Source organism: Schistocerca cancellata, chromosome 7 (genome assembly GCF_023864275.1).
Source record: "Schistocerca cancellata isolate TAMUIC-IGC-003103 chromosome 7, iqSchCanc2.1, whole genome shotgun sequence".
Taxonomy (NCBI): Eukaryota; Metazoa; Arthropoda; class Insecta; order Orthoptera; family Acrididae; genus Schistocerca; species Schistocerca cancellata.
Window position 1 is genome coordinate 412,848,131 of NC_064632.1, and position 26,810 is coordinate 412,874,940.

A 26,810-nucleotide genomic window follows, 5' to 3' on the forward strand; every position below is an offset into this window, starting at 1 on the left:
AAGAATGCTGCTATTGCAGTTTCTCTCTGGTTGGCTGCTACTGGTGGCTTCCTTCAGTGAGTTTGGTGTTCTTGCCCTTGCAAATGGACACAATATCTACAAAGGTAAGCAATTTCATTGAAAATTTATGCTGTTACAAATGGTCCAGTGTGAATTGTAAATAGAACCTTAAAATTTAATCAAGAATGCTCTTTTGTTATTGATGGTTTGCAATGGATTAGGCTTTTTTAGTGGGACATAATAATATAGTGGTCAAGTAAAGTATTATAAAAGTCTTAAAAGCAAATATCACCATTGTGCATATCAGAGACTAGATATAGTGCATTAGGGGAACTCAGTGACCATTTTGTAAACAAAATTCTTTTAATGTATATTTCAGTCTGTAGTGACATAAACAGTGTTATAAACAGTTTTAATCTCTTAACAAGTTATCATCAGACTGATGAAAAGCACCTTAGACTACTTGCCAAGTAATTGAAACAAAGCATAATACCTATTTGTGATATGAGGCTGAAAAATACAATTAAAATATATGCTTATCAAAGACCTCTTCAGTATTGTTATTTATTATAGATTTGGAGAGCATCCTCTTTCTCAGAATTTTCAGTTATTGCCTTAATTTTCAGTTATTGCCTTAATATATCCAAATTAACCTCAATTCTGACAGATGGTGAGCTTAAACTTTAACGACTATTTCTAACATAGATTTCATAAACAAAAATAAAGAAACACAATCATTCAGTCATAGCTGAGTGACTTAGAAACATGTGTCATCACTGAGAGATTACTAGCCTTCAGGTTTTTGTCTAATTTAAATGTTCCACACAAACACATAATCAAACAGACAGCCAAACATAATCTTCTGAAGCTGTGGTAACACTGACTGTTTATGAGTGACTCGGCAGTCAATGAGAGACATGATAGAGTGAGAGACAGGTGGTTCTCAGCAACCATATCAAAATAAGGACTGAAAAAATAATGACAAAATTGAAAAAGAAGTAGATACAGAGTGAGAGAGGGAGGAAAGAATGAAAGGGAAAGATAAGTGAAGGATTTGGGCGGGGGAGGAATGGTGTAGAAAATGACAAGAGAGAAAAAGTAAGGATAAGGTAAAAAGTGTGAAAAGGGACATATAGAGGATTGGGACCAAAGGGATTCTCAGAATGGAGCGTATACTGGAGGAATAGTTCTTACTTATGTATTTCAGGGGAGCTGTTGCTAGGAGAAGGATCAAAATGGCATGGGCACTGAAGTAGCTGCTGAGAAAAAGGAATGAAAATCAGAGTTTAATGTTCTTTCAACTGTATAGTCATTGGAGAAGGAGTAGAAACTCAATATACAAAAGGTAAAGGAAATTGGCCATGTCATTTTTGAAGGAACCACATTTGTCTGAAGCAATTTAGGAAAATTATGGAAAACCTAGATTTGGGTGTCTGGACAGGGATTTGAACCATTGTTCTCTCAAATGACTGCACCAATGCACTCATCAAACTCTTGAAATCATAGATTTGTGGTGTAGAGCATGTTGAGAAACTAGGTGCTTGAGTTTGCAGTTAGCGACTGTTTGTTGGTTCATAAACAGTTAGTTAGTTGTTATCCCTTCATTGATATTTACTGCAGTATATTGCATGGCTTCTTTCACATGTGATTCTTCTTATTTTGTGTTCCACTTGTGTTGACCACAGTTGAATGACCTGTGTGAAGAAAGATTAAGAAAAGAGTTGAAATAGGAAGTCATGGCACAGTATGTGCTTGAGCTTTTCAAGGCCTAAATACTATTGAGTGATAACCATTGAGTGATACGAGGTGTACTGTTACGGGACTGGTTCACAGTGATGGTACCTTTGTTGGTGTCACAGAAAGCTGTTTCTGGACTGTTCGCAAAGCTCTGGCAAATTTAGTGTCATATTTGACAAACTCCTACGTCCCATTGCAGAACTGACTCTCATGGGCAGTAAGGCCCTAGGGATGGTGTTTTTGAAATATGGGATTGGTGAAAGCTGTGAAAATGTAGAGATTTGCTAAGTGATGTGGTGGGTAGTTTTCAGATATCCTCAGTAAGAGACAGACTCACCGAAGTCCAAGACCACAGTCACGAACATTGTGTTTTGGAAGAATGATAAGCTAAATATTGGTTTCAAGGTCGTGAACAATGTTTATTCTGTAGCTGTGATGTTGGAATAGTGAGGAGGAACTTAGGGAATAAAGTAGTAGCCAGACTGGAGGTGAGAAATTCTTGCATAGTTGCCAGAGTGTGACTGTGTGGAGGGGATTTTGGACAATTTTTAAAGCAAGTGGGAACAATTCAGAACAATGTTCTTTGTGCTCTTTCAGCTGTCTGTGGTCAGTAATATGGGAAGCAAAGAATTCCTTCTACTCATAGGAACAAGTAAGGAAAAATAGATCTTTCACTAGTCCAGTTTGGTTAAATCAGGTTTTGCGCTAGGGCCTGTTGAGAGAACTGAATCTTCTGTAGGGGGCGAATTTTAGAAAGCTTAATTGATGAGAGTGTTGGATATTCAGATCATTGTAAGTTACAAAGCATGAAAGAGGTTTCAGGGGCTGAAGAAGGTAGAGTAGATTGGCAAAGCAATATCTAGGGGTGAGAATGGGATTGCTGAGTGAGGTGATGGGGGATTTTGGAGGGGACTGATAGGTTATTTGCTGGCTGGAGATACTCACATACAGGACATACAGGACTGAAACATGAAGAGCTATAATAGCTCCCTCAGGTGTGGTTGGGAATGTTCTTCAAGCTTTTGGGGGGCAGCAGTTTCCATCTCAGAAATAAGATGCAGGAAGTACTGCCACACAGTAAAAGGGTTTTGTGAATAGAAACGGGGGTGAGTAATTAAGGTCTTAACTTGGAAGACATTGTTATTTGGAACAAGAGTACATGTTACTTCCTCAGCAAGTAACAAATAACATGACTACCTTCCTACAAATTGTCACATAACTTTCCTCTCAGACTGAGCAGCCCCATATAAAGTCAGTCTCACTGCAGTTAGAAACAGAGCAGTAGTTTCAAAGCTAAAACTGTCTCTGTATTGTTGTATATTGTTATGCATGAATCATCAATAAACTACTGGTGAATGATTACCAAACTACATTTTTGTTTATTGTATTGATCTTGGAATTTCTATTAGTGAGACATCGATTTATAAATTCATAACCACAAATGTTCTCAGCATGGTAAACTGGAGACTCTTTTTATAATGTTAATACGTTAACAATGGAAGGAAAATTTGCACATACAAGCAGGAATTATAAAATAACTCATTGGAGAAGGTAAAAGTATATTACACATAGATAATCACTGTGTAGTGGTAGGGAGCCGGCTTGTGTTTGGAGCCATAAGGTGCTAGACCACAGTAACAACAAATATTCAATTTAGTCACCCTCAGCACATTTATTAAAACAACTGCTCAATTTAAAACTGAACAGTGCAAGTGGATGTCAGCCAAGTATGAATTTGAGAAAAAAAAGTTACGATCAAAATCCAAAGCCACTCCAGTGAACAGAAAGAAGTATACTGCTAAAAAAATCAGTCTCATTTATAAGGAACACCCAGAGCCACAATTTGCAAATGGAAATGCTCTGATACAGTAACACAATGGCTTTGACAAATTACAAGGATTATTCAAAATTATTGTTACAAGAAAAAATCTTTCTGTCAGATTAATAAATGTTTTACAACATAATAGCAAGTGCAACTTGAATTTTCTTTGTTGCACAGGGTAAACATTTACAATAGAAACACACAAACTAAGTCAATTTACCTAGGTCTTGGGGTATTTTAAATGTACTTGCTCACTAATGTTCTCATGAAAATGATTGAACAACAGTGATAAGGCATACAGCGTGTGAAATTTCTGCTGAAGCAGGTACCATACATCAAAATAAATCCTCTTTGGTGGTGCAACTGGTGAGTTATTCTTCCATTTCGCATGCTCCACAGAGTGAACCAAGTATAAGGACAAGGTCACCACATGTTAAAGAAATACAAAGGCAAAATATTACAAATCAGGCTGCAAGAGAGAGCTAAACATTGTATGAGACAGTGCTAAGAGCTGTAGTTCCTTTAGAACAATTTGGCATTATGTTTCCACATTATTTTGAGCCAACTAGTGTAGCAGGTCAAGAGGCATCAGATAAGGTGATCTCATTTAACTTATCCCCATAAACAAATTAATCATAATACATGTACATAATTTTGCCAAAAGGATCTTTAGTGAAGTCGGTCACATGTGACCATACAAATAATTTGATATGATTCACTCCCTTTCCTGCACAACTAATATTTATGAGGAAGGTGAAAATTAACTTAGGCAAACAATTACTCTAACTAGATCTACTTAACAGAACTTCTGTTTTTCTTTATCCTTTTTAAACATGTGTAGAGGCGCATCCAAGAATCAACAGTGCTCCAAAGGTTTCAAGCAGCATAAAGTTATGCTATGTCAGGTGGCTGTAGGAGGCTTATAAGCAAAAAAAACAAGTTCACTAGGTATGTGACTGAACTAAACAGCACTGGCCAGCAAATAATATTAAAGGAAGGGTAACATATCCAGATACCATGATTATGATTTAAATACAGAATCAGTGATGCTGCACAGGATAGTACAATTCTCAACTTAGCCAGAGTCCTCTTTAGAACAAGTATTTACATACAAGTGTTTATGTATATATTTAATTAATTAAGCATGTTTATACCAGAACTTAAGTCACTGGGTGGAATAGCGAGAATTATTACACAGCCACAAACAATTACCAGCAGTCAGCCAAATCAGTAATTTGCTCAGAACAGCAATTATTCACATAAAATGGCCCATTGATTGCTCACACTAAAACATGTCAGTATATCAAGGTAAGGCTCTCTAGCAGAAACAAAGTGTATTAGTACACCTAAATCAAAACTAATCAGAACTGATCAAATCTCCAGTTTACCCACAGAATAGCAGTTTTTCTAATACCACAGCCCCTAGACTGGCCACACAAAAAATTTATTAATATGTCATAATTTAGACCTCTGACTAAAACATAGTGCACCAATACACAATAAATAGCAGGTGGCCCAATCTGCATTTTACACAGAACAGAAACTGTCATGGCCCATAGATTGGCCACAATAAAACATATTCATAGCATCACCATTGATGCCAAGAGATGACAGTGTAAATACAAAAATAGCAAAAGCCAAAATTTATACAAATTCTCCAAGCAAAAGCTCATACAGAATTATAGAGGAGAATATAAACTGAACAAAAATGAAGATGGGACCAGAATGTGCTGGGTGATTCCCATGTGAAACAGTTCTTAGCTACCCACATTGAGTCTCACTGTTGGTTAGAAGAACTGCAGTCACAGGCAATCTGACTGACCTTCCTTCTGTCCACAGAGTGATGTATAAATCATAGCATTCTGCCGGGTGTCACCTGTTCAAGACACTTGAGAGTGAGGCCACTGCATACATTCAATGTTGACACCTCAATTGGACCACAGAGCTCTCATTTCTGTTGGCTGGTAAACAACTTCCTCAAGCATCCTGTGCTTGCCTCTAAATACACTGCACTCATTGCACTCTTGCTGATCTGGGGACTACCTCGACCCACACAGGTATCAAAGAGTGTGCTTGAGCTATTGACATGGACTGGTGACTGGTGCCAATGAAATAGAACACACACACACACACACACACACACACACACACACACACACACACACACACACACACACACACACATATATATATATATATATATATATATATATATATATATATAATAGAGGGAAACATTCCACGTGGGAAAATATATTTAAAAAGAAAGATGATGAGACTTACCCAACAAAAGCGCTGGCAGGTCGATAGACACACAAATAAACACAAACATACACACAAAACTCTAGCTTTCGCAACCAATGGTTGCCTCGTCAGGAAAGAGGGAAGGAGAAGGAAAGACAAGTAAGTCTTTCCGCTCCCGGGATTGGAATGACTCCTTACCCTCTCCCTAAAACCCAATCCTTTTGTCTTTCCTTCTCCTTCCCTCTTTCCTGACGAGGCAACCATTGGTTGCGAAAGCTAGAGTTTTGTGTGTATGTTTGTGTTTATTTGTGTGTCTATCGACCTGCCAGCGCTTTTGTTGGGTAAGTCTCATCATCTTTCTTTTTATATATATATATATATATATATATATATATATATATATATATATATATATATATATATATATATATAGTTATAATAGAGGGAAACATTCCACGAGGGAAAAATATACCTAAAAACAAAGATGATGTGACTTACCAAATGAAAGTGCTGGCAGGTCGACAGACACACATACGAACACAAACATACACACAAAATTCAAGCTTTCGCAACAAACTGTTGCCTCATCAGGAAAGAGGGAAGGAGAGGGAAAGACGAAAGGATGTGGGTTTTAAGGGAGAGGGTAAGGAGTCATTCCAGTCCCGGGAGCAGAAAGACTTACCTTAGGGGGAAAAAAGGACGGGTATACACTCGCACACACACACATATCCATCCACACATATACAGACACAAGCAGACATATTTAAAGACAAAGAGTTTGGGCAGAGATGTCAGTCGAGGCAGAAGTGCAGAGGCAAAGACGTTGTTGAATGACAGGTGAGGTATGAGTGGCGGCAACTTGAAATTAGCGGAGATTGAGGCCTGGTGGATAACGGGAAGAGAGGATATATTGAAGAGAAAGTTCCCATCTCTGGAGTTCGGATAGGTTGGTGTTAGTAGGAAGTATCCAGATAACCCGGACGGTGTAACACTGCGCCAAGATGTGCTGGTCGTGCACCAAGGCATGTTTAGCCACAGGGTGATCCTCATTACCAACAAACACTGTCTGCCTGTGTCCATTCATGCGAATGGACAGTTTGTTGCTGGTCATTCCCACATAGAACGCATCACAGTGTAGGCAGGTCAGTTGGTAGATCACGTGGGTGCTTTCACACGTGGCTCTGCCTTTGATTGTGTACACCTTACGGGTTACAGGACTGGAGTAGGTGGTGGTGGGAGGGTGCATGGGACAGGTTTTACACCTGGGGCGGTTACAAGGGTAGGAGCCAGAGGGTAGGGAAGGTGGTTTGGGGATTTCATAGGGATGAACTAAGAGGTTACGAAGGTTAGGTGGACGGCGGAAAGACACTCTTGGTGGAGTGGGGAGGATTTCATGAGGGATGGATCTCATTTCAGGGCAGGATTTGAGGAAGTCGTATCCCTGCTGGAGAGCCACATTCAGAATCTGATCCAGTCCCGGAAAGTATCCTGCCACAAGTGGGGCACTTTTGTGGTTCTTCTGTGGGAGGTTCTGGGTTTGAGAGGATGAGGAAGTGGCTCTGGTTATTTGCTTCTGTACCAGGTCGGGAGGGTAGTTGCGGGATGCGAAAGCTGTTGTCAGGTTGTTGGTGTAATGCTTCAGGGATTCCGGACTGGAGCAGATTCGTTTGCCACGAAGACCTAGGCTGTAGGGAAGGGACCATTTGATGTGGAATGGGTGGCAGCTGTCGTAATGGAGGTACTGTTGCTTGTTGGTGGGTTTGATGTGGACGGACGTGTGAAGCTGGCCATTGGACAGGTGAAGGTCAACATCAAGGAAAGTGGCATGGGATTTGGAGTAGGACCAGGTGAATCTGATGGAACCAAAGGAGTTGAGGTTGGAGAGGAGATTCTGGAGTTCTTCTTCACTGTGAGTCCAGATCATGAAGATGTCATCAATAAATCTGTATCAAACTTTGGGTTGGCAGGCCTGGGTAACCAAGAAGGCTTCCTCTAAGCAACCCATGAATAGGTTGGCGTACGAGGGGGCCATCCTGGTACCCATGGCTGTTCCCTTTAATTGTTGGTATGTCTGGTTTTCAAAAGTGAAGAAGTTGTGGGTCAGGATGAAGCTGGCTAAGGTAATGAGGAAAGAGGTTTTAGGTAGGGTGGCAGGTGATCGGCGTGAAAGGAAGTGCTCCATCGCAGCGAGGCCCTGGACGTGCGGGATATTTGTGTATAAGGAAGTGGCATCAATGGTTACAAGGATGGTTTCTGGGGGTAACGGATTGGGTAAGGATTCCAGGCGTTCCAGAAAGTGGTTGGTGTCTTTGATGAAGGATGGGAGACTGCATGTAATGGGTTGAAGGTGTTGATCTACGTAGGCAGAGATACATTCTGTGGGGGCTTGGTAACCAGCTACAATGGGGCGGCCGGGATGATTGGGTTTGTGAATTTTAGGAAGAAGGTAGAAGGTAGGGGTGCGGGGTGTCGGTGGGGTCAGGAGGTTGATGGAGTCAGGTGAAAGGTTTTGTAGGGGGCCTAAGGTTCTGAGGATTCCTTGAAGCTCTGCCTGGACATCAGGAATGGGATTACCTTGGCAAACTTTGTATGTGGTGTTGTCTGAAAGCTGACGCAGTCCCTCAGCCACATACTCCCGATGACCCTTTTTCGCCTTTTTTCACACCAGATCTCCATTTGCTTTCTAGTTTTACCTTTATCTCTCCCCATATATTTTTATTTTTATATTTATTTTTATTTTCATTTCAGCCTCGTGTTCCACTTTCCACCTTCTAGTACCATGTCACCCTCACAACACCTCCACGACCCCATTAAGTTTTATTTACATTCACTCCGCAAACATGCCTTCACCCTAGCCAGATTACACTCCCATATTTTATTTTGTCAGGCTTGTCTGACATTTGGCATCACCCCCAAAGGCCTCACACTTAAAGTTCCCATCTCTGGCTGCAACCCTTCTTTCCATCAGTCCCTATACCAGTTCCAAACCGAACAATCCATTGCCCTCACCCACCTAATCCTTCACCTACACATCCACTCAGCCAATCAACACACCCATCAACTCCTATCCTTAATAAAAGTCCTCAATCTTTCCTCTTCCACATCCACGCCGGTTGTTCAGAGCATCCTCCTACAGGCCAACCGCAAATTAGAACAGCATGCCACCCTCCACCTTAAAAAACTATCCAATCTCCTGGTTTCCCACCTCCGGAAAGGCAACTCACTCACCCTTCACAACCTTTCCAGCAAACCTCAACCTCCTCTCATTGCACACAAACCCAGTCTCTCCCATCTACTCAATCTCCCACTTCCAGCTCCACTCCCTCCAAAACCTCAAAATTCCAATCAACACAATCTGGAACCACAACACCCCAATTCAGTAGTTAACCTTTCCTCCAAACCTCTCTCCCAATCCGAAACTTCTGTCCTATCGAAAGGCCTCACCTTCAGCCCCACTCCCAGATTTAACCAAACAGCCCTCGTCAAAGATTTACTGTCCTACACCCATACTCTCTGCTGGAAATATCACTTTGCCACGAAGAAAAATGATCCTAATCCTACTCCTAATGATCCAACTCCCCAAGACACTATCCAAATTGAACCATGCCTGGAACAGTTCCGTCCTCCGTCACAGCGGGACCCACCTCCTCTTCCTCAAAATCACCCTCTCCTAACCTTCCAGGAATTTCTGACTTCCAGCCTTGCCTCTCAATCCTTCTTAAAAAACCTTAATCCTACTCCCAACATCACCACTGCTGAAGCCCAGGCTATCCGTGATCTGAAGGCTGACCAATCCATCGTCATTCTTCCGTCGGACAATGGTTCCACGACTGTGGTACTTGATCGTCGGGAGTATGTGGCTGAGGGACTGCATCAGCTTTCAGACAACACTACTTACAAAGTTTGCCAAGGTAATCCCATTCCTGATGTCCAGGCGGAGCTTCAAGGAATCCTCAGAACCTTAGGCCCCCTACAAAACCTTTCACCTGACTCCATCAACCTCCTGACCCCACCAACACCTTCTACCTTCTTCCCAAAATTCACAAACCCAATCATCTCGGCCGTCCCATTGTAGCTGGTTACCAAGCCCCCACAGAACGCATCTCTGCCTACGTAGATCAACACCTTCAACCCATTACATGCAGTCTCCCATCCTTCATCAAAGACACCAACCACTTTCTCGAACGCCTGGAATCCCTACCTAGTCTGTTACCCTCGGAAACCATCCTTGTAACCATTGATGCCACTTCCTTGTACACAAATACCCCACATGTCCAGGGCTTTGCTGCGATGGAGCACTTCCTTTCACGCCGATCACCTGCCGCCCTACCTAAAATCTCTTTCCTCATTACCTTAGCCAGCTTCATCCTGACCCACAACTTCTTCACTTTTGAAGGCCAGACATACCAACAATTAAAGGGAACAGCCATGGGTACCAGGATGGCCCCCTCATACGCCAACCTATTTATGGGTCGCTTAGAAGAAGCCTTCTTGGTTACCCAGGCCTGCCAACCCAAAGTTTGGTACAGATTTATTGATGACATTTTCATGATCTGGACTCACAGTGAAGAAGAACTCCAGAATTTCCTCTCCAACCTCAACTCCTTTGGTTCCATCAGATTCACATGGTCCTACTCTAAATCCCATGCCACTTTCCTTGACGTTGACCTCCACCTGTCCAATGGCCAGCTTCACACGTCCGTCCACATAAAACCCACCAACAAGCAACAGTACCTCCATTATGACAGCTGCCACCCATTCCACATCAAATGGTCCCTTCCCTACAGCCTAGTCTTCGTGGCAAACAAATCTGCTCCAGTCCGGAATCCTTGAACCATTACACCAACAACCTGAAAACAGCTTTTGCATCCCGTAACTACACTCCCGACCTGGTACAGAAGCAAATAACCAGAGCCACTTCCTCATCTCCTCAAAAACGTAACGTTCCACAGAAGAACCCCAAAAGTGCCCCACTTGTGACGGGATACTTTCCAGGACTGGATCAGATTCTGAATGTGGCTCTCCAGCAGGGATACGACTTCCTCAAATCCTGCCCTGAAATGAGATCCATCCTTCATGAAATCCTCCCCACTCCACCAAGAGTGTCTTTCCGCCGTCCACCTAACCTTCGTAACCTCTTAGTTCATCCCTATGAAATCCCCAAACCACCTTCCCTACCCTCTGGCTCCTACCCCTGTAACCACACTCAGTGTAAAACCTGTCCCATGCACCCTCCCACCACCACCTATTCCAGTCCTGTAACCCGGAAGGTGTACACGATCAAAGGCAGAGCCACATGTGAAAGCAACCACGTGATTTACCAACTGACCTGCCTACACTGTGAAGCGTTCTATGTGGGAATGACCAGCAACAAACTGTCCATTCGCATGAATGGACACAGGCAGACAGTGTTTGTTGGTAATGAGGATCACCCTGTGGCTAAACATGCCTTGGTGCACGACCAGCACATCTTGGCGCAGTGTTACACCGTCTGGGTTATCTGGATACTTCCCACTAACACCAACCTGTCAGAACTCCGGAGATGGGAACTTGCCCTTCAGCATATCCTCTCTTCTCGCTATCCGCCAGGCCTCAGTCTCCGCTAATTTCTAATTTCAATTTGCCGCCGCTCATACCTCACCTGTCTTTCAACATCATCTTTGCCTCTGTACTTCTGCCCCAACTGACATCTCTGCCCAAACTCTTTGCCTTTACAAATGTCTGCTTGTGTCTGTGTATATGCGGATGGATATGTGTGTGTGTGCGAGTGTATACCTGTCCTTTTTTCCCCCTAAGGTAAGTCTTTCCACTCCCGGGATTGGAATGACTCCTTACCCTCTCCCTTAAAACCCAAATCCTTTTGTCTTTCCCTCTCCTTCCCTCTTTCCTGACGAGGCAACCGTTGGTTGCGAAAGCTAGAATTTTGTGTGTGTGTTTGTGTTCGTATGTGTGTTTGTTTGGTAATTCTCATCATCTTTATTTTTAGATATATTTTTCCCATGTGGAATGTTTCCCTCTATTATATATATATATATATATATATATATATATATATAAATAGAGGGAAACAATCAAAGTGGGAAAAATATATCTAAAAACAAAGATGATGTGACTTACCAAATGAAAGCGCTGGCAGGTCGATAGACACACAAACAAACACAAACATGCACACGATATTCAAGCTTTCGCAACCCATGGTTGCTTCGTCAGGAAAGAGGGAAGGAGAGGGACAGATGAAAGGATGTGGCTTTTAAGGGAGAGGGTAAGGAGTCATTCCAATCCTGGGAGCCGAAAGACTTACCTTAGGAGGAAAAAAGGACAGGTATACACTCGCACACACACCCATATCCAACCACACATACACAGACACAAGCAGACATTTGTAAAGGCAAAGAGTTTCGGCAGAGATGTCAGTCGAGGCAGAAGTACAGAGGCAAAGATGTTGTTGAATGACAGGTGAGTTTACCTTGGCAAACTTTGTATGTGGTGGTGTCTGAAAGCTGATGCAGTCCCTCAGCCACATACTCCAGACGATCCCATTCCTGATGTCTAGGCAGAGCTTCAAGGAATCCTCAGAACCTTAGGCCCCCTACAAAACCTTTCACCTGACTCCATCGACCTCCTGACGCCACCGACACCCTGCACCCCTACCTTCTACCTTCTTCCTAAAATTCACAAACCCAATCATCCCAGCCGCCCCATTGTAGCTGGTTACCAAGCCCCCACAGAACGTATCTCTGCCTATGTAGATCAACACCTTCAACCCATTACATGCAGTCTCCCATCCTTCATCAAAGACACGAACCACTTTCTCGAACGCCTGGAATCCTTACCCAATCTGTTACCCCCGGAAACCATACTTGTAACCATTGATGCCACTTCCTTATACACAGATATTCCGCACGATCAGGGCTTCCCTGTGATGGAGCACTTCCTTTCATGCCGATCACCTGCCACCCTACATAAAACCTCTTTCCTCATTACCTTAGCCAGCTTCATCCTGACCCACAACTTCTTCACTTTTGAAGGCCAGACATACCAACAATTAAAGGGAACAGCCATGAGTACCAGGATGGCCCCCTCGTATGCCAACCTATTCATGGGTCGCTTAGAGGAAGCCTTCTTGGTTACCCATGCCTGCCAACCCAAAGTTTGGTAAAGATTTATTGATGACATCTTCATGATCTGGACTCACAGTGAAGAAGAACCCCAGAATTTTCTCTCCAACCTCAACTCCTTTGGTTCTATCAGATTCACCTGGTCCTACTCCAAATCCCATGCCACTTTCCTTGACGTTGACCTCCATCTGTCCAATGGCCAGCTTCACACGGTCGCCCACATCAAACCCACCAACAAGCAACAGTACCTCCATTATGACAGCTGCCACCCATTCCACATCAAACGGTCCCTTCCCTACAGCCTAGGTCTTCGTGGCAAACGAATCTGCTCCAGTCTGGAATCCCTGCACCATTACACCAACAATCTGAAAACAGCTTTCGCATCCCGCAACTACCCTACCTAACCTTCGTAACCTCTTAGTTCATCCCTATGAAATCCCCAAACCACCTTCCCTACCCTCTGAGTCCTACCGTTGTAACTGCACCCAGTGTGAAACCTGTCCCATGCACCCTCCCACCACCACCTACTCCAGTCCTGTAACCCAGAAGGTGTATACGATCAAAGGCAGACCCACGTGTGAAAGCACCCACATGATTTACCAACTGACCTGCCTACACTGTGAAGCTTTCTATGTGGGAATGACCAGCAACAAACTGTCCATTCGCATGATTGGACACAGGCAGACAGTGTTTGTTGGTAATGAGGATCACCCTGTGGCTAAACATGCCTTGGTGCACGACCAGCACATCTTGGCACACTGTTACACCGTCCGGGTTATCTGGATACTTCCCACTAACACCAACCTGTCAGAACTCCGGAGATGGGCACTTGCCCTTCAGTATATCCTCTCTTCTTGTTATCCGCCAGCCCTCAACCTCCACTAATTTCAAGTTGCCGCCGCTCATACCTCACCTGTCTTTCAACAACATCTTTGCCTCTGTACTTCTGCCTCGACTGTCATCTCTGCCGAAACTCTTTGCCTTTACAAATGTCTGCTTGTGTCTGTGTATGTGCGGTTGGATATGGGTGTGTGTGCGAGTGTATACCTGTCCTTTTTTCTCCCCAAGGTAAGTCTTTCTGCTCCTGGGATTGGAATGACTCCTTACCCTCTCCCTTAAAAGCCATATCCTTTCGTCTTTCCCTCTCCTTCCCTCTTTCCTGATGAAGCAACCGTTTGTTGCGAAAGCTTGAATTTTGTGTGTATGTTTGTGTTTGTTTGTGTGTCTCTTGACCTGCCAGCACTTTCGTTTGGATGCAGATCTGTCCTGCAATGCCATTCGGATGAGGTGTCAATGTTCTTGGTGGGGCGGGGGGATGGGGGTGGTCTGGGTGTTGCGACCGGACACCTATCTCATTGTGTTCTGTGGCCTTCTGTGAACCAATCTACACACATCCATTGCACTGCCAAAACACTTTGTCTCATGTGAGCAGCAATTTCCTGGCTGGATGGATCACATTCTCTCATGCCAACAAAATGCCCTCTTTCAAACTCACTAATTTGACAGTACAGTTTGTGCATGCATCTGTGAGGCATCCTGCATGACTGCTCAAGTTGCACTTATCCATAACTTCAGTTTATAGTGACAGTGAGAGTTGCAGTCACATTTTGTTGGTAGGTGGTGCTGTCTAATGATATCGATGTTGACCTCGAACCCACAGGCTGCTATGATTCAAATACTAATAATTTCTACAGAACATACTAATTTACTTGTCTTGTGAGTATGAACTTTGTACCTCTAGTCATTCAAGGTGTTCTGTATTTTTTTTCTGAACATGAGTGTATATTAATACAGCACTATATCTATGATCTGTCTGGTATGGGAAGTACATAACTTATACTCAGTAAGACAAGTCAGAGTAATTAAGATTGAAATCAAGGCATGTAAATGATCATATAATATTTCTATAGATTAAAATAAAATCTTGGAGTGTAATGTTTTCTTGTTTATGTACTATATTTGCTATATTTTAGACATGCTGCGTGGGAAAACAAATGAAGCATCTGAGATGGAAGACATAGCTGTACCTGGTCATTTTCCTAAGTTAATGTGTGAGTAATCATAGATAATCTCTCTTGAATTAGCTAATATAAGAACTTAAGAACTTATCAATGAGTAGTAAAGGTCCATAAACGAAATGTCTTAAATTTATGACACACCAGAATTATTGCATGATTATGTAGACTTTATTCTTCTGTCAACATGTTCCACCAATTTTTGAGTTAGAGTGAGTCCAGGACATAATTAAGGCCTACCTTTATAAATCTTCACCAATGTATGCAGCAGTTTACAATCAGGAATTCCTCTATAAGTGTTACAGTTCAGTTATGCTTTGTGACTGACTGATGTCGTTAAGTGGGAGTGGAGCTACAGGCTCATACACTAAATGCCACATGCTCATGGAATTGATAGTTGTGCGCACAGAAAAAAAAGTACATGCCAGCCTATTTCACTGTCTGTTGGTAATGGGGAAGGTAGTGGTGGTGACCACAACAGGTGTAGGGATAGCAGTGCATACGATAACCCTGACTTCCTCTTCTGACCTTGCCTCACCTCCTGAAATTCCATACAACTTGAGTGACCTGACAAAGTTCTGCTGGTTGTACCTGCATAACAGCTGATACAGCAAGACTGTGGAACCTGAGAAACATTTGTGATTGATGCATGCCTCCACCATTTGGCCCACTGAAACATCAATCAGGAGGTTATTTTACTAAAAGTATAAGTTTAAATAATAAAAAGTGCTTGTCAAAAGAATCATAGTTAGTAACCTAATATTATGCTAACAGATAATTTGGCATGGAAAAATCAAACCAAAATTAAAAAAGGAGACCTCAGCTAACTGATCAGACACACACACAGGCACAGGTACACCTGTGGCCTTGGTCTCATTGACTCTTTATGAGCATTTTCCCAGGTAAATGGGCCTTGGAGGACCCAAAAAGGGGAAAGGGGGCACTCGCAGAAAGAACTATGGCTACAAGAGAGGAGATGGTTGAAGATCTGCTGTCAAAGGAGGGCTTAGGGAATCATATGGAGGCAGACAGGAGATAACAGTGCCTTTTGAAAGTAAAATAAGGACTGATTTGGTGGAAATGAGGGGAAAGGCAAGTGTGAGAGTAACTAAGTAGGAAGAGCACAAGTAAAGGATGGGGATTAAAGAGATTTCAGTCACAGGGAGAGTGATACTGCAGGATTGTTTTGAGGGACAATTTGTGCCTGTACAGTTTGGAGGAGCTGGCGCTGAAGACAGGATGAAGTCATTAGTGTTATGGTGTCAATCCTGTTCACTAAGTGATACTCAAGTTTCCTGTTTGCCACAGTTCAGCAGTGACCATTCCTGTGGGTAGACAACTTGTTATTTGTTATACCCACATAGAGAACTACACAGCAACATAATAATACCTAATGTACAATGCAGCTGCTTTCATACATGGCTGTAACACTGATTAGATAGGAAATGCCTATGACTGGATTGTAGTGGTAAGTGGTGAATGGGTCTGAGGGACAGGTCTTGTATCTTCTGGTCATCCTGAGGGGACTGGTTTGTGGGATGCAGGGCTGAGAGTAGGGGTGGAGTGGGGATTACCATAAATGTTTTATTGACTGGGTGCAGGATTGAATACTACTTTTGAGATGAGTGTAGGATTTTGGACAGGATACCCCTCATCTCAGAGGTTAGTGAGAGTTAGTTGATGGCCTTGCAAAGTATGTAGTTGCGTCTTTCAAGGCCATTTGTGACAATGAGTGATACTGGGAGTAGTATTTGTGGTTACTTCACAGTGGCAATGACTTTTCTGCAAATAAATGGCATTATTGTCTCTGGATTAGTTGGTAAGGATTGCCTACAAGCATAAAAAATTGCATAAATATGCCAGAAAAAATTTGAAAGTGCAGTCAATCTGAACATGAAATCTTTCCTTACATATGATGTTATAGTACTCCAAATGTACTTTTCATTTTAGGTGTTTTAGGTCAAATTGGAAAAGAAATTGAAAAAGTGGTTGGCTAATGTCTGAAATCAAAGGTTTTTATTGTAGAAAGAGAGATGTCATTATTGAAATATTAAATTCAACCAACTCAGTGTTATTTAAGAATGATTTGTTCATAGAATACAAATGATTCAATGTCAAATGAATTACAAAGAGTTTTTATAAAATCAGTGGTTCATGGTGTGGGTTCCTGTAGTCATGTCCTAGTTTATGAACCACGGGCAACGTATGAGTGGCCAAGTAAGTGGTCCCGACAGTCGGGATACCAGTTACTTTGGAATAAGGCTGGGCATCTCGGACATATTCTGAGTCGTGGTCACCTTTGTGCTCATACGGCAAAGACTACCGTATTTACTCGAATCTAAGCCGCACTCGAATCTAAGCCGCACCTGAAAAATGAGACTCGAAATCAAGGAAAAAAATTTTTCCCGAATCTAAGCTGCACCTGAAATTTGAGATTCGAAATTCAAGGGTAGAGAAAAGTTTTAGGCCGCACCTCCAAATCGAAACAAAGTTGGCCCATTGTAATATGAGATACAATTTAGGTCGAATGAATGACGATACAGCTACAGTAGTTTGGTTCGAGTCGTAAGCTTAGCAGTTAAGCTTTACCAGGTAGCCATTGCTATGCGTCAGGTGCTCCGTCCACATTTATACGGGTACCCTTCCTTTTTCACGTGCTTCGTCTGGGTTGAATTGATTGCTTATTTTTCTTTGATCTGATAAGTGCCGTTACTTTGTTATAGCTGTTTCGTCACTCTAAGCTGAAAATGCATTATTGTACTGTGTCACGCATTGTTTGTTGCATTCTGATAGTGAGTGTTTACGACCTGTCGCAGCTCAAGGCATGGCTTGCTTTTGTATGCGCTACCGCAGCTTCCAATTGAAAATAAATAAAAATAAATAAATAAAATCGTCTCATTAGCGAAACAATGGCAAGAGACTGCAATTTGTTGTTACTTACACTGCTGCTTTCTTTGATAATGATCAACAAGAACCAAATAATAGACTGCCTGTGATAGAAGATGTTGTGAAGGAGAGTTTAGCGAAAATTTTTCTCCGTTTGAATATCTTTCCAGATGCCTCTTTAGTACATTACCTTCTGCACAGAAATTAGAGTCATCTTAAATTTAAAAATCTAGTCCGTTGTCGTGCTTCATTTCTGACTGTATCTCTAATCGGCGTAAGAATAATACTAATATAAACATGGCATGATATGTATATTCTTCCGCGATTGCTGTTGTCTCACTCTAGTTTCGAAGTTTATTAGGCAGACATGATTTAAATGAAGTAGCAGCAAACACAAAAGAATACATGGCAAAATGTTTATATTCGTATTATTCTTATGATGAAGAGAATACTGCATGTGATTCACAATTCATAAAAGTTCCTATTAGCAACCATCTCTCGTCACAGATAGGAAAAAATTCAGAATGTAGAGTTGGCCATATTGAAAATCATCCCAAACAGTCTTGCCAGTCGGATTTTCGTAGTACATTGAAAGGCTGCTACATTCGAAGATGAACAATACGGAATTTGTATTTACTTCGTTGGATAATGTATGAAAATGCAGTGGTCGAAACTTGGGGCGGGGAAAAAAAGCTCGTCTTCCACCTTTTTCTTTTTTTAAATTTATTTACTGGCACAGAGGTTTTGGCGCCAGTATTTATCTTTGTGCCTTCAAAGCATGCTAGTGTAGCGCTACATATATTCGACGGCAAAAGTTACTTGTGGCGGCACCTACCAACATTTTACAGAACTTCCGGTTACTTTGCACTCGATTCTAAGCCGCAGGCGGTTTCTTGGATTACAAAAACCGGAAAAAAAGGGCGGCTTAGATTCGAGTAAATAAGGTACCAAATCCACCAGTTAGTCCCTCAGCCGTTAGGGGTAAAACCCAATGGGACTCAGGGCAGTAAGGCTAGCAACCTGCTTCCCTGATACTTTAAATATGATGCTGGCAACAATCAGAGCAAAATGCCTCGGACCTTTGGAGGTGACGGAGTCCCACCTCTAACTGACAAACCAGGGACTCCTAAGATACGACTTGGCAAACAAATGGTAATGAGATGGGGAGCTATTAATATCAATGGGGGCTACTCTGGGAAGAAGGTAGAGCTGGCAGAGGCTGCAAGTAAGATTGGGCTGGACGTTTTAGTTGTTAGTGACATTCGGGTAAGGGGTGAGAAAGAAGAGGAAGTGGGAGAATACAAGGTCTACCTGTCAGGAGTCAAAGCGGGAATAGCACAATGGGGTGTAGGGCTTTACATCAGGAAAGAAATGGAACCCAGCGTAGTTGCAATAAGGTATGTAAACGAACGACTGATGTGGATAGATTTGACAGTGTCTAGCAAGAAAATTAGGATTGTGTCAGTATATTCGCATTGTGAAGGGACAGATCAAGATAAGATGGATAGTTTTTATGAGGCACTCAGTGATGTAGTTGTTAGAGTAAAGGACAAGGACAGTGTTCTGCTCATGGGTGATTTTAATGCCAGGATTGGAAATGGAAATTTGGAGAGGATATGGAGGCCAACAGGAACGGGAAACAACTCTTGGATTTCTGTGCCAGTATGGGCTTAGTAATCACAAACTCCTTTTTTAAACATAAGAACATTCACCGGTATACTTGGGAAGGCAGGGGAACCAGATCTGTCATTGACTATATAATAACAGATCAGGAATTCAGGAAGGCTGTGAGGGACACACGTGTATTCAGGGGATTCTTTGATGACACTGATCATTATTTAATCTGCAATGAAATTGGGATTGTGAGGCCGAAAGTGCAGGAGGTCAGGTCCATATGTAGGAGGATAAGAGTGGAGAAACTTCAGGATAAGGAAATCAGGCACAAGTACATAACAGCGATCTCAGAAAGGTACCAGTTAGTTGAATGTAGTCAATTTCAGTAATTGGAAAAGGAATGGACAAGGTACAGGGACACAGTACTAGAAGTGGCTAAAGAATGTCTTGGAACAGTAGTGTGTAAAAGTAGGATGAAGCAAACAGCTTGGTGGAATGATACAGTCAAGGCAGCTTGTAAAAGGAAAAAGAAGGCGTATCAAAAATGGCTACATACCAGAACCCAGGTAGACAGAGAAAGTTATGTTGAAGAAAGAAATAAAGCCAAACAGATAATTGCAGCATCCAAGAAGAAATTGTGGGAAGACTTTGGAAACAGGTTGGAGACTATGGGTCAAGCTGCTGGAAAACCATTCTGGAGTGTAATTAGCAGTCTTCGAAAGGGAGGTAAGAAGGAAATGACAAGTATTTTGGACAGGTCAGGAAAACTGCTGGTGAATCCTGTGGATGCCTTGGACAGATGGAGGGAATATTTTGAAGAGTTGCTCAATGTAGGTGAAAATGCGATCAGTAATGTTTCAGATTTCGAGGTAGAATGGGATAGTAATGATGATGGAAATAGGATCACATTTGAGGAAGTGGAAAAAATGGTCAATAGATTGCAGTGCAATAAAGCGGTTGGGGTGGATGAAATTAAGTCGGAACTCATCAAATACAGTGGAATGTCAGGTCTTAAATGGCTACACAGGATAATTGAAATGGCTTGGGAGTTGGGACAGGTTCCATCAGACTGGACAAAAGCAGTAATCACATCAATCTTTAAACATGGAAACAGAAAAGATTGTAACAACTACAGAGGTATCTCTTTAATCAGCGTTGTGGGTAAAATCTTCTCAGGTATTGTTGAAAGGAAAGTGTAAGTATTAGTTGAGGACCAATTGGATGAAAATCAGTGTGGGTTTAGGCCTCTTAGAGGTTGTCAGGACCAGATCTTTAGCTTACGGCAAATAATGGAGAAGTGTTATGAGTGGAACAGGGAATTGTATCTATGCTTTGTAGATCTAGAAAAGGCATATGACCAGGTTCCTAGGAGGAAGTTATTGTCTGTTCTACAAGATTATGGAATAGGAGACAAACTTTTGCAAGCAATTAAAGGTCTTTACATGGATAGTCAGGCAGCAGTTAGAGTTGACGGTAAATTGAGTTCATGGTTCAGAGTAGTTTCAGGGGTAAGACAAGGCTGCAACCTGTCTCCACTGTTTTTCATATTATTTATGGATCATATGTTGAAAACAATAGACTGGCTGGGTGAGATTAAGATATGTGAACACAAAATAAGCAGTCTTGCATAAGCGGATGACTTAGTTGTGATGGCAGATTCGATTGAAAGTTTGCAAAGTAATATTTCAGAGCTAGATCAGAAATGTAAGGACTATGGTATGAAGATTAGCATCTCCAAAACGAAAGTAATGTCAGTGGAAAAGAAATATAAACGGATTGAGTGCCAAATAGGAGGAACAAAGTTAGAACAGGTGGACGGTTTCAAGTACTTAGGATGCATATTCTCACAGGATGGCAACATAGTGAAAGAACTGGAAGCGAGGTGTAGCAAAGATAATGCAGTGAGCGCTCAGCTACGATCTACTCTCTTCTGCAAGAAGGAAGTCAGTACCAAGACTAAGTTATCTGTGCACCGTTCAATCTTTCGACCAACTTCGTTGTATGGGAGCGAAAGCTGGGTGGATTCAGGTTACCTTATCAACAAGGTTGAGGTTACGGATATGAAAGTAGCTAGGATGATTGCAGGTACTAGTAGATGGGAACAAAGGCAGGAGGGTGTCCACAATGAGGAAATCAAAGAAAAACTGGGAATGAACTCTATAGATGTAGCAGTCAGGGCGAACAGGCTTAGATGGTGGGGTCATGTTACATGCCTGGGAGAAGCAAGGTTACCCAAGAGACTCATGGATTCAGCAGTAGAGGGTAGGAGGAGTCGGGGCAGACCGAGGAGAAGGTACCTGGATTCGGTTAAGAATGATTTTGAAGTAATAGGTTTAACATCAGAAGAGGCACCAATGTTAGCACTGAATAGGGGATCATGGAGGAACTGTATAAGGGGGGCTATGCTCCAGACTGAATGCTGAAAGGCATAATCAGTCTTAAATGATGATGATGATGATGATGATTTATAAAATCAAGAATACTTCACATCACTATGGAATGACACAACAGTTACAGTGAATCAACAACAACTTTTCATTTTATGACAACATTTTCTCCAAACATAAAATTGACCAGATAAAAAAGTGAAGGAATCCTTCCTCATTTTCTGCACATCAGTCTCTCTATGTAGCAAATTAAACTGAATGTGTTTCATGATCTTTGTCAGAAGATCAGCCAACTGATTTTTTGCATTGATATGTTTCAACATAATTTTGCAGTTTAGAAATATTTTAGAAATATAGACATGTTGGACCTCTATATGTTTTGATTGTCATTGATATTCAACACTTTTTACTAGTCTTAATGCATCAGCTTTGTAAATGTAAAGTGTTGGAGGAAGTTCTGGCATTTTATTCTACTCAGACTGTAAACAACATGACCAAATTAATTTTTTGCCTCTTGCGTTTGCTGAAATAATTTCTGCTTCAGTTGTAAAGGTGGCCATTAGCTTCTGCAACTGACGTGTCAGTAATATTTTTCCACCAGTGTAGGGGAGAGTGGGGCACATTGAAACATAAAAAATATTTCTCCGTGTTACTCATCCAATAATTTTATTACAGAGTTGTGATTTACAGATGTTACAGTTTAATCATACAAGTATCAAATAGCCATATATTATTGAATTGTCATTAATTGATTTTTAGCTGCATGCCTTTGAAGATAATTTGGTAAGTGGTACATTGTGCCCCACATGTGGGGTACAATGAACCACTTTAAACAGGTTCATTGAAAAAACCTATTTAGCATACAAAGTATGTGTAAATGTACTTTAAACATAATGTTTACATATATTCCACGTGTGAATCATATAATTAAATCAGTAGGCACACAATCATGGAACTTATTTTAGAATTACCGAACATCAATGGACTCGAAGCTGATTCCAAATATAATATGTTTTTTGTATCTTTTTCACACCATCAGTAGCAGGTCGAGGGAGCATGTAAAGTAGGTTGCTAGTTGGAACAAAAACTTCATCCTTTACCTGAGGAAAATAAAACCTCCCTCCAATTTTTACACTTTTTCTCAAAAATGATACCTGATAGTCCCCTGCGTCATCCTTCAGTTTCAAAATCTTCCCCACATAGTAAACTGGTGTTTTGTTTTTTCTGTTCAAATTTGGTCAAAATGAAATCATCTGTTTCTGGTAATTTTTCCAAGTCTTCAAAGTTGTACTCAGATTCACCAGACACATCCACATTGGCATCGCTCTGTTCATAATGCACATCTGACTCCTGCTCATAAAGCTTCCGGTTGACCTATTTATTGAGATGTTTTGTGGATTGCAACAAATCTTTCTCCGGTGTATCAGTTGCAATTAAACTTTGTCCTCTCTTACATTTATTGCTCTTTCTTCTGTTCTCTACTTTTGGACATCCTCAAATTATTTCAGGAGAAACTCCATTAGGAAAGGCTGTTTGGGTGTTAAGTACTGCAGATGGTCCTGCTTGCTGCAGATCTTGTGACTGGCTGACATCAACTGAGGCTTGTCCTGCAGATTGTGCATCCTTGATATGATGGAGAGAATTTACATCTGAAGTTGCTCTGTTTGCCTCCACAACCCTGTCTGTTACTTTGCTGACTATAGAGTCTTTGTCAGTGAAGATGTCTTCATCAAATGGAAATATTCCACATTTTTGAACGCCAAACATGTGTTAGTGTGTGTCATTGGTCTGTCATGAGCGATTTTGACACGTGCAGCTACATCATAAATAGTGAGAGGAGTGCCTTTCCTGTGTAGGAGTTTTGAATTTACTGCTGAGTAATAAGTACCTTTGAACGAAGAGAACAGTCCTACATCTAGAGGCTGCAATTTGTTTGAAGTGTGTGGGTGTATAGTTAGCATACCCACCCGATTGGCTTTTGCTACATCTATTACCTCAATTGACAGACAGCTTTCATGATTGTCTAAAATTAGAAGCGAAGGATTGTCTTTGCTACTACTGGACTTGTGGATGAAATGTTTCATGACATCCACAAAAAGTTCACTATTCATCCAGCCAGTCTTTGTTGCTAACCCCGGGGTGCCTGTTGGTGCATTACTTATCATATATTGTTTAAAATGTACTCGAGGAAACATCATTTCCTGGGGCAGGAAAGTACCACCTGCATTCATTATGCAACAGGTGGTCACTGAGACACCACATTCTCCACTAGTAGCTTGAGAAATCTGTTTACTTCCCTTTTGTGCCACTATCTTTGGAAGCCTATCTGGTACAGTTGAGGTACAAGTTTCATCCAAATTGGAAATCCTTGTACCATCAGCGAAAGTAGCGTATCTCCCATAAAAGTCTTTCAAGTTTTTGAAGAAATTCGAAACAGTATACTGATTAAAGGATGTTGCTCTGGATAAGCTGCAGCCCTCTGGGGTTCAGATATTTAAACTGGGATTTCATTTCATGAACCCATAGAACCAGTCTACACCAGCCATTCTCTCCGTCCAGTTCTCAGGACAATTCAGACCATTTTTCAAAGCCAGCTCACTTGCTAAGCGCCTGCATGTTTTAGTGTCAACACCAAAGCATATCTTAGAAGAATGCAACAAATACTCCACTAATTCTTTCTCCTGCTCCACAGAAAATACCTTACGATTGTGATAGTTTGGTGTCAATCTTTCACTGGAACCACATGTAATGTTTTGAACATATTGCCGAAAGTAGGGTAAGGTACTGAATGAGATTTAGCTGCTTGGCAAACTGCCATGCCCTTATTAAGAACATTCTGTACAGCTTCTTGCATAACATCATGATCAGTTGTATCACTATCTGTCTACCTGCGGTATGAATGAACCATCTTCAAACCTGATAATATAAAACAGGACTGCTGAACGTCTGTAATTTAAAAGCCTTAAATACTACTCCTATTTTTTTACCCATGTTAAGGAAACAAAGTACAGAGTGCTTGTATTGCACAATTAAAAGATTTCTGGGGTACAATGAACCACCCTGGGGCACAATGAACCATGGCTCATTGTGCACTGGGAGAGCTTGGTTCAATGTGCCCCAACAGTACTTATTTCAATCAAAGCTCATTTGAGGTTATGTATGAACATTGTTAATATTTGAAGATCTATATCATTAAAATAGAGTATTTATACTGTTACAATGACTTACTTTCTCTAAAATTTGGTGACAAAGGATTGAACAAAATTCAATCTATCTACGTCTCCAAAAATTACTTCACTGTCGCAAAACTAATATATCACCAGTACAACACTAATGGCGGGAACTAGATCCTGCAGAAAACAAATGGCAGTCGGTAGAACAGTAATGACAACATATGCACAGAGGAAAAAATAATTTACCTCCTTATACTGAAACTATGCTACCTGATTCATTGTGCCCCACTCTCCCCTACCTTGCCGCAGTGCTGGTTGTTGACTGGCTTCTCCACTTGTCATCTGCCAAATCAGCATCACTGTAAATTCTCAAATCTTCTCTCTCATAAATAATACATAACTGGATGTGTAGTTCAGATATCAGGATATCTATTTCACTTGATTCTAGTCTCCATTATGTGGTTTATCCATGGCCTGAGCAACTTTAATCACTGAACAAACAGGTATTCCTTCAGGGATACATCCAACACCTCTATGAATTGTCGTTGAAAGATACATAAGACATCAGACTGCCTCATGGTAGATGACAGAATTGAATCTAATTTTATTACTGTAAAGACCTAAGAGGTCCAAGACATTACAGGCATCATTAGAGTGCCAATATACACAAACCGTTGTGGCATTGCATATCTCAATATATTACTGATTGGAATATTTACAACCTTAAAATAAAGAATGCATTATGTTACATTTTACTGGTAGGTCATATCCTGATTCTACAAGTGCTGTTATAAAAATTTATAGTCACACCATTTTCTTTCTCTCAAATAAAAATTTATCAGCTTCATAAGGACTCACTGGTAATAGAAATACATGAAATCAAAAATTTTTGATTAAAAAATTTTTTTAATGCCTAGATCACAAACTCTTTTTCCTTAAACAATTACAGCACGGTAACTAGTTTTGGTTGCTTTCTTCAGATCATCCAAAACATAAGAAGCAGTGAATATGCAATAAATCTATAATCATTAGCTGTAATCATGCAATTGCATGCATTTGTATTGTGGGTCAACAAGACTATTAAATTATGCAGTTACAAATATCGTTGTGAGTGAGCCAGGTTGTAAATCATAATCTCACAATATGTCAGTAATATTGAAGGTGATTGGCCAGTTATATTAGTAAAACTTGGGTCAAAAGCCCATTATTTGTATTTGGCCAGCAGATATTGTAGTGAGAACAGTATGTATGATGGTTACAAGAATTTTCAGCTGTTCCACTGCTGTTAACATATAAGCCTTTATATACTGTTCTCAGTTTGACACCTGCTGTAAAATTTCAAATATTGGGCTTTTGATGCAATTTTTACCATCACAAATGGGCGATTCACCTTCTTTATTGCTGTCATCTTGTGAGATTATGGTTTACAACCTAGCTCGCTCATGCTGATGTTTGTAGATTAGATTAGATTCAGTTTACGTTCCACAGACCCAAAAATGGGTCTGATTCTCATGAGTGTGGAGCAAGGCAGAAAGTATGACATAAAGATCATAGAACATTTAACTATAATACTCACTTCCCTGATCATTTGTCAGGAGTTTGTCAAAATATGTGAATGTGTTACAGTAAACTGGAAATGCTAATATTTACAGAAATAATACACTGTCAGAATGAAACATAGGTATTGAGTTTTAATAAATTTATCATACACAAAATACCTAATCTTGAGTGTTGTGACCAAGTGCTGTCAAAACTGAAATCCAGCAGGCATTTCTACTTAACCTGATCTAACAGTCCCTGTTAAGATATTCAAC

At 41.2% G+C, this 26,810-nt stretch overlaps 1 protein-coding gene across 3 annotated transcripts in view; it reads left to right on the top strand.

Moving 5' to 3' along the window:
* LOC126092316 (uncharacterized) overlaps nt 1-26,810 on the top strand; it is a 187,573-nt gene continuing 160,763 nt past the window's right edge. For all 3 annotated transcript variants that reach the window (XM_049907846.1, XM_049907848.1, XM_049907849.1), the window contains exons 1-2: nt 1-104; nt 14,895-14,972. In XM_049907846.1, the coding sequence (XP_049763803.1) occupies nt 5-104; nt 14,895-14,972 (178 nt within the window). In that variant the 5' untranslated portion in view covers nt 1-4. The remainder of the gene's footprint in view (nt 105-14,894; nt 14,973-26,810) is intronic.